Source organism: Puntigrus tetrazona, unplaced genomic scaffold (genome assembly GCF_018831695.1).
Source record: "Puntigrus tetrazona isolate hp1 unplaced genomic scaffold, ASM1883169v1 S000000283, whole genome shotgun sequence".
In the NCBI taxonomy this organism is placed as follows: domain Eukaryota; kingdom Metazoa; phylum Chordata; class Actinopteri; order Cypriniformes; family Cyprinidae; genus Puntigrus; species Puntigrus tetrazona.
The window spans coordinates 1,150,001-1,159,306 of record NW_025047944.1 but is presented as its reverse complement, the minus strand read 5'-3'; the positions used below and the strand labels follow the sequence as shown (position 1 = coordinate 1,159,306).

At 31.1% G+C, this 9,306-nt stretch overlaps 1 protein-coding gene and 1 long non-coding RNA gene across 2 annotated transcripts in view; one reads left to right on the top strand and one right to left on the bottom strand.

The window, feature by feature from the left end:
- Positions 1-1,009: 1,009 nt before the first annotated feature.
- Positions 1,010-9,306, bottom strand: part of ppa1a (inorganic pyrophosphatase 1a) — an 11,221-nt gene continuing 2,924 nt past the window's right edge. The window contains exons 4-11 of the mRNA XM_043231135.1: positions 7,336-7,455; positions 7,179-7,265; positions 6,085-6,211; positions 5,869-5,996; positions 5,040-5,125; positions 3,484-3,553; positions 2,181-2,220; positions 1,010-1,388 (exon numbers count right to left, since the gene is read on the bottom strand). Of these exons, the coding sequence (XP_043087070.1) occupies positions 1,357-1,388; positions 2,181-2,220; positions 3,484-3,553; positions 5,040-5,125; positions 5,869-5,996; positions 6,085-6,211; positions 7,179-7,265; positions 7,336-7,455 (690 nt within the window). The 3' untranslated portion in view covers positions 1,010-1,356. The remainder of the gene's footprint in view (positions 1,389-2,180; positions 2,221-3,483; positions 3,554-5,039; positions 5,126-5,868; positions 5,997-6,084; positions 6,212-7,178; positions 7,266-7,335; positions 7,456-9,306) is intronic.
- LOC122333493 overlaps positions 7,356-9,306 on the top strand; it is a 3,363-nt gene continuing 1,412 nt past the window's right edge. Inside the window, exons 1-3 of the long non-coding RNA XR_006248635.1 lie at positions 7,356-7,487; positions 8,165-8,289; positions 8,387-8,431. This is a non-coding gene — a long non-coding RNA (uncharacterized LOC122333493). The remainder of the gene's footprint in view (positions 7,488-8,164; positions 8,290-8,386; positions 8,432-9,306) is intronic.

Here is a 9,306-nt window from a genome sequence, read left to right as displayed (position 1 = left end):
ATATATATATATATATATATATATATATATATATATATATATATATATATATATATATATATATTTATTTATATATATATATATATATATATATATTATTTATTTATTTTATTTTTATATATATATATATATATATATATATATATATATATATATTTATATATTTATTTATATATATATATATATATATATATATATATATTTATATATATATATATATATATATATTTTTTTATATATATATATTTATATATATATATATATTTATATAGGCAATGATTATATATATGATTCTTTTGTTGAGATTTTTACTATTTAAAATGCTTTCAGTCTGCATCTCATATTAACACATTTATCACACGCCCAGTAATAAAGATCAGATCTGTGCCATAATCATCCTCCAAGTGGACTTTAATATAACGTGCGTGACAGTAATAACAAGCTCAGAATTAAAACTTCAAAAAGTGATTAAAGAGAAGTGATAAAAAGCCGTTAGAATCAATTTTTTACGCTGGCGTTCAAACGTTTGGAACAATGAAGATTTATTTTTTTTCTGCTCACCAAAGCTGCATTTATTTAATCAAAAATTAAGTCAAAATTGTGAAATATTATTTCAGTGTATTTCAGCTGTTTTCTGCGCTCGTATCTGTTAAAATGTCTTTTATTTCTGTGAAGCGCCGCTGTATTTTCCAGTCTTCCGTGTCACATGATCTTCAAAAAAACCATTCAGCCGTCGGTGTATACCTGTAATGATGTGTATAGTGCAGGAAATTTGCCCAATTACAGGAAGATCACTCTCATGCATCGTTCTCCTGATCTTCTTAAGTAGTTTTTTCCTGTAAACATCAGTTCAGCTTGACGTGTCCGAGTAACGGATGCTGCTACGGTGATGCTGGTCTCCATGGCAACGGGGCATAAAGTCGAAAAATAGCAACATGGCATTTGCAGCAATTACCTGTACAACCACAATCAAGTGTTCCCGGGCAATTACAGGGACGAATTAATTACATGTGCTACAATTAGATGTTCCTTTAAACATACAGATGCTGAGATAGATCGCAATGATGCATTATCTAAATATATGCTGTATTTCAGTAAAAGAGCTCTTTAGGACCACAGAAAGTCATATTTTTTTATTTCGGTTGGGCTGCATACATTCATACAGTGTTTTGCACCGACTACCAAGCCTCCTAACTTTATTTAGGCCTTTATGAACCCGACTGCACAGCGTTTATCAGCAACTAATACAATACATGACAGAATTACGACCGCCGCCAGTCTGCCGTTGTTTGATGGATTCGTTTAATAAAATCTTTTCCGGCCATGTATCCTCCCGTCAGCGCTGATGGTCGTGCTCTACGTCTGCTTGTAATAAAACCATTTATCGGCTGGAAAAAGAGAAAAAAAGATTATTTTTTACACCGTAAAAAATCCATCTACTTAAATGCAAAAACAGCTGCGGTCTTAAGTGCAATCAAATCAGAATCATTTTGACGCATTAAAACATATTAAACAGACTTGAAAATAGAGTTGAATCTTGGATAACTTAATAAATGAAGTAAATTAAAGTATGTGAGATGTTTTAGAATATATATTATTTAGATGTTTAAATATATCATGTTATTATATAAAATTATTATATAAAATTATATTAATAACTTTAAAATAAAATTTGTTTTATTTTAAAAATATATATATAAACATTTATATTTGTTATATATATATATATATATATATATATATTTATATATATATATATATATATATATATATATATATATATATATATATATATATATATATATATATAATAAATATGTTAGTCAGACAAAAACAGAATAAAATTGCCTTCTGAAACATATTAAAAATATATAAAATATATATAAACATTTATATTTGTACATATAATAGAATTATATTAATAACTTTAAAATTAAATTTGTTTTATTTAAAATATATATATATATATATATATATATATAAACATTTATATCACTAACATATTTATATATAAAATAAATATGTTAGTCAGAACAGAACAGAATAAAATTGCCTTCCAAAACATATTAAACTTTTTATTTTTCTATGAAATGATCATATTATTTGTGAAAAAGCTTATTAGATATTATTTTACTGTACATTATGTCATATGTATCTGATAAACGTTTGGGGTCGCTGACCTGAGCTGGGCGTGGGCTCTGCATCACCGTACGGAGGAGCCTGAGAACAGATCTTACAGCATTAGACCAACAAAAACCATCATCCTGCAGTCAATGGAAGTGAATGGGTGCCGTCAGCATGAGAGTCTGATAAAAACATCACAACAATCCACAGCGCTCAGGAGAAGACAGAGGATCCAACGAACTAAAATATGAACGTGAAAAAATGTTCTGATCTGAATCAGGAGAACCTGCACAGATCAAGCAGTGTTTACAAGCCAAAACTGTAGCTGCATTTTCTCTGGAGGAAGCATTATTATGGATCATAGAACTGTATTTGAGCTAAAAACATCTCAATGCTGGATTAGTTTGATTTTTTTCTTCTCCAGATGGGTTGGACGGCTGTGGATTTTTTCTTATTCTGACGGCACCCATTCACACCCATTGCTGAGACTCTCCTCCAGGTCTTTGAAGGCCTTAGGACGAGCACATGAGACTTTAATTTGAGTTAAAGGAGACTTTAATGAGACCCTGATTGCCACGAGGCTGAGTCAACCATTTTTAGATGAAACTTAGCTGAACCTTAAAGGGACAGTCCACTTTTTTTGGAAATAGGCTCATCCCCAGAGTTAATAAGTTGAGTTTTAACGTTTCTGAATCCATTCGGCCGATCTCAGGGTTTTAGCATAGCTTAGCATACATCATTGAATCCGATTAGACCAGTAGCATCGCATTCAAAAATGATTTTTGTATTTTTTTTATTATATTTTCTACGCTTTTAGCATAGCTTAGCATACATCATTGAATCCGATTAGACCAGTAGCATCGTGTTCAAAAATGATTTTTTGTATTTTTTTATTATATTTTATATTTCAAACCTGACTCTTCTGTAGTTATATCGTGTGCTAAGACCGGCGGAAAGTTGATATGATAAGGAACTATACTCTTATTCTGGCGTAATGAACAAGGTTTTCTGCCGTACCGCCAACTTTTAACTTTCCGCCGGTCTTAGCACACGATATAACCACAGAAGAGTCGGGTTTGAAATATAAAATATAATTAAAAAATACAAAAAATCATTTTTGAACGCGATGCTACTGGTCTAATCGGATTCAATGATGTATGCTAAGCTATGCTAAAAGCGCTATCGCCAGACCCTGAGATCGGCTGAATGGATTCAGAAACGTTAAAACTCAACTTATTAACTCTGAATGGCCATCTTTAAACCTTTAAATCCAGACAGAGCCCCGGTTCTCCCGGAGAACGATGTCTGATTGCGCTCAAACGCTCCCGAGACATTATAATTCAGGCAGGAAACACTCACCGAATCCACGACGGCCCGGGCGTCTCCGGCTGAGCGGCAGAAGGGACTGTCAGAGACGCAGCTGTTCATGCTGGAGGAGACACGTTTGAGCCGATCGTTAGACATCGAGCTAATCCAGACCCTCATAACTCCTATCTGCTCTCAGGCCTGCCGCCGGAGACAGGACTTTCAATCCGAGCGTGACTTTGAAGGCCATCCTGCTTTGAGAGCCGGTATGTTTCATTCGGATCGCCTGAAGGTGAAATACCGCGTGCGTGCTTTAGACTGAAGAAGAATGCTTTATTTTAATGCTGTCAGGAGTTTCGTTTCAATTAAAACGGTCTCTTTTTAAGCCGGTTGCCAAGTTTGACTTCAATCAGGCTGCTTTTAAACTCTCACCGTGGGTTGATTGTGTTTGAAGGCTTGAATTATATTTGGCAGAAAGGCGTGCATTGAAGCGTTTTATATTCTATGGCCGTGATGAAGCTGTGAGGCACAGGCAGGGATGCCTTTGAGCTCCTTCACGAAAACACACTTGATTAAGAAAGAACCCAAATGGGGCTTCACTACAAATAATTATTTCTCTGACAAAATATATTTAATTATTCGCTGGCGCTTTACAATGAGCATCATTAGTTGAACTAAGAATGAACAATACTACGTTTATTAATCTTAGTTTATTTCAGCATTATTAAGTGCGTTATTAATATCACAAGCTGTGTTTGCTAACATTAGTTAATGGACTCACATGCTAACATGAATAAACAATCAACTACTGTATAACTAACATTAATAGTAATAGATAGTGTAATAAATGCATTGTTCATTCTTTGTTTATGTTAAATGATGCTGATTTCTGATTATTTTAAAGCACTAAAAATGTTTAAATAATGTAGTGTATATATATATATATATATATATATACTAAGATAAAAAGCATGTTATGCAAAAAATCTAAATATGTAAGAAAATATGTTTACTTCAAAGAAAAGTGAAAGTGCTTTTGTGTGATTTACTAGGAATAAAGATTTTAAAACGTAGAAAGAAAATATAAAACGATTAAAATATAGAATATCATATAATATATATATAATATAAAATATAAAATATAATATAAAACCACTTAAAGACTTTATTTTAGAGAAAAACAATCGTTAAAACAAGATACAGCGTATTTGGTAATAAAAATATTGACATTATTATTATTATTACATAGATTATATATTATTATTATATTTTTTGAGGTAAAATGTAGTTGTGCTAAAAGTTAATTTAATAATTTAAAAAAATTTAAGAAAATGTATAAATATGTTTACTTATTTAAAATGTATATATATATATATATATATATATATATATATATATATATATAGACATGGTTTTAGATATGATTTTAGATATTGGGGTTTGATGCTGGGATGACCTGGCAACCCTGGTTTCTGTGCCGTTGAGCATCTCAATGCTGGGTTTGATCACTATAATCCCTATAAGAACATCTCGAAGCCTGCAGGCTGAGAAATAAACCCGCGGTGTGTTTGTGTGAGGACTGAACTGAACTCAAACGAAACGAGTCTTACCAGCTGAGCTCTCCAGCGCCTGTCTTCTGGGAGATCAGAGCTTTCCAGAAACTATGAGTGTCCTTAACGGTTTTAATGGCGAAGTCCTGCAGGTCATGAACCAGAAAAGACACTTTAAAAACTAGTAGAGAGAGAGAGAGGTGGTATGCATGCACTTTTAATGCATTAATGCATCCTTTTTTTGTGCATTTACATTTTAAAATACATTTTGTACATTTTAAATCATTTAAGCGAATAAAGATGGTTTTGTATATTTGCAAAAAAACCTTTTGTTCAAAAATATGTAGTATATGTTCAATTTATTTAAAGAATAAATGATTAAGGATGCTTACTAAAACCTTTGAAAATGATAAATTTGAAAATGATAAATTTGATAAAAAAATGTAATTATCTGAATATATTTATGAATATATAAGTAAGTAGCATACTTTTGTTAAAAGCATTATTGACTTTCATTTAATTTAGCAATTAAAGAATAATTTTGTACATTTATGCTAAAAAATAAATACTTTTTTTAATGACTAGTTTTCATTTAAAGCATTTAATAAGACATTGCAATGTTTAATAGCATATTTATTGATTTTTTTAAATATTTTAAAATATTTTAAAACTTTTTAAAACCTTTTTTCTCCTCAAAAGGCTTTTGCGAAACAGAAAGGTTCTTTAGGGAACAGTTTAGACAAAAAGGCTCTTCTTTATTTTTAAGAGTAATATATTCATCTCATATACTGCAGCATTTTAACTGAAATAAAATAAAACAGTTTACTTCAGTTTTTGTGTGCTTTCTAAGAAGCGCTGAAAAGATCTCCTGTCCTTGGTTTTTATTTACCCTGTTCTTAAACTCTCCAGCGAAGGCGAACTGGTTTTCCGGCTTGCCGTCTGGGACTTTGTACATCCGGAACCAGTCGAGGGTGGCCTCCAGGTACCCGGGCTTCAGCCGGCGGATGTCCTCGAGGTCTGCGGGAGACAGAAGACGCTGAGATGAAGCTGCGGCTCGTCACACACACACACACACACACACACACACAAGCCTGAGCTCTCAGACCGTTGAAGTCCTGGGCCTCGGGGTCCTCGGCGTTTATCACCATCACTTTCCAGTCGGTCTCTCCCTCGTCGATCAGAGCCAGCGTCCCCAGCACCTTCACGCGGATCACTTCTCCTCGAGAGCAGACCTGAGAGAAGACACTGAGTGCTGAAGAAACCGCTCTGGTTCACACTGATTCAAATGAGTCGTTCAGAGCCGTTTGAATGAATCATTAGAAACAGTTGATTCATCAAAAGAAGGATTTGCTTCCAATTCATTGTTTACATTGAGAGCAACTTTTACTCTGCTCTAAATAAAATAAAATAAAATTGTAGCTAGTTAAATTAATAGTAAAACACACACATATATATATATATATATATATATATATATATATATATATATATATATATATATATATATATATATTTTTTTTTTTTTATTTATAAATGTATATTTGTTATATATATATATATATATATATATATATATATATATATATTTTATTTATTTTTATAAATTAGTAGTTATATAGTTATATATATATTAATATATAGTTACACATTTTATATATATATATATAAAACATAAGTTTGAAGAGACAAAAACATATAAGATTATTTGCATTTATTTTATGTTGTATATTATTATAAATCATGTTAAAGTAATTGTAAAATATAAATAGCCCTATTAATTTATATATATATATATATATATATATATATATATATTTTTTTTTTTTTTTTTTTTTTTTATTATTTAAAAAAAAAATTTTTTTTACTTTATACAGTCTTTATGTATGTAAAAATTCCTGCAATAATAATAATAAACGCTATAAATATATAAACAGACTAATAAAACTGTCTATTCACTCTAGAAATGTTCATGACTTTTCTATGAGTGTGAATCATTTTATTCGTCTAAATTGCATAACTTTTCTTTATTTTTGCATGGTTTCTTCATCTGCACAACGCACGGCTTTTCATGCATATAAAATATACGGACTGCTTATTTATTTCATTTCAGATGGTGCTGAGATCCAGAGAAATGTTCTGCTAAACGGGTTCAGAGAGATGTTGAACTGGAGGACAGTGAAGACGCCGAGAGCTCCGTACCTTATTCCCGATGTCACAGATGTCGATGGGGTCGTTGTCCCCGCAGCAGCCCGTGTCTGTGTCCCGGTGACCCGGATCCTCCCACGTCTGCCAGACAAGAAATCATTGAGACGAAGAGCCTTTAACTGTCCTGATTGGCGTGAGACGGGACACAGACCTGAGGGATGGCTCCGTAGTTCCAGATGTAGCCCTTGTGAGGAAAGACGTTGCTGACGTAGCGCAGGTTCCCTTTCTTCACGTCCTGCTTCAGCGGATTCAGAGCATCTTTGGTCGCGATCTGGAGGAACAAGGCTTCACCGCTTCAGACATGTACAAAAATGTTCTGCCTACCATCGGATGTAAAAATAGAACGTTAATACAGCTCAGGAATTAAATGCAGATTTATATTAAGCTCCATAAATAATAATAATAATAATAATAAAAACTACTACTACTACTAATAATATTTATATATAATAATATATATATATATATATATATATATATATATATATATATATATATATATGTGTGTGTGTATGTGTGTATATATATATATGTATGTGTATGTGTGTATATATATATATGTATATGTATGTATGTGTATATATATATATATATATATATATATATATATATATATATATATATATATATATTAAATATACACTGTACACAGATATATTTTGTAAATAAAAATTTTATTAAATTTTTTAATGCAATTAATTGTAATTAATAATCTGACAGCAGTAATATATATATATATATATATATATATATATAAATATAAATATATATATATATAAATTGCTAACATTTTATAAAATATTTTAATTTCAAATTATACAAATATATTTGTAGTACTTTTTTATATTAAATTTAAAAACAAATATTGTTTTAATGCATTTTAAATGAGTTTGATCAGTTCAAAAATTCAACTTTCTCTAATCAAAACTTGATCCGCATGTAATGTTCTTCTCTAATTGCATTCATTTGTTCTGAATCAGATAGTCCTGGATGCTGAGCGACGGCTTTCTCGGGCTGATAAATCAGAGTCAGAAATGTTTGTTGACTGAAGGAGGAGCTCGAGGAGCCTGGAAATGAATCTGGAGCAGATCTCGGCGTGCATACAGTAAGTCATATCTATGATTTTTTTTGAAAGGCTCTGATGATCAGAAAATGAAGAGATTTAGGCCCGAGGCAGAAAATCAGCCTGTATTTTATTTCAGAAATCATTCGAGCGAGAAGAAGTGTGGCCTGAAAGAAGCAGAACAGTACGTATGCATGCACATGAGTGTGTCATATCATCATTTTAGATATAATACAGATGCACTAATATTGCATGACTCTAGTAAACGTGTAAGTACTTGTTTTCAATCTGACTTAAAAATATAATAAATAACAGATGGATCCAGCGCTAGTCGATCAGGACGACTGACGCAGAAATGTGATATGCATTTGTTGCAAGTTTACCAAGACATAAAATGAATAATCAATAAAGTTACTGATCATTGTGCAAACAAGCGAAAATATTATAGAACTTAGTATTTAATAAATGAGGAAAAAAACAAATGAGAAGGGGTATAAGGTTTAAAAACCTCGGTTAAAATTTAAAAAAATATATATTTTTATATATGTAAAAGCATTTTAAATTAAATATAAATATATAAAGTTAAAATACGGTGAAAAACGCTCCGTTGTCGTTCAGTGTAACAGATATATCTGTGTAAAAATCTTCATAGTTATTCTAGACTGCTTTTATTCAAATTCATGAAAGATACAGCGATCATACAAAAAGTTATTATGAATTAAATCTGAATTGCATTTTACATTTTATATTTAAATTATATGACAGCCGCTCAGAAAAAGATATTAAACGAGACTAAATATAAAAGCACACTAATATTTCACAAGAAACTAAACCTCTTCTTAAAATAACGGGGAATATGAATTATGTATTTTTCTGAACTGGAGTGGAGTAAAAAGATGTAAATGTAATTCTTATATGAATATAGCATGCTTGAATTCCAATAACGAAGTAAAAGGACTTAATGACTCCTTTAACTCAGTTCCCTTCATTATTATAATTCCCTGAAATCCTGCATGTAGTTAAAGTCAGTCAGAGATGAAAAGCGTGCCGCCCATGACT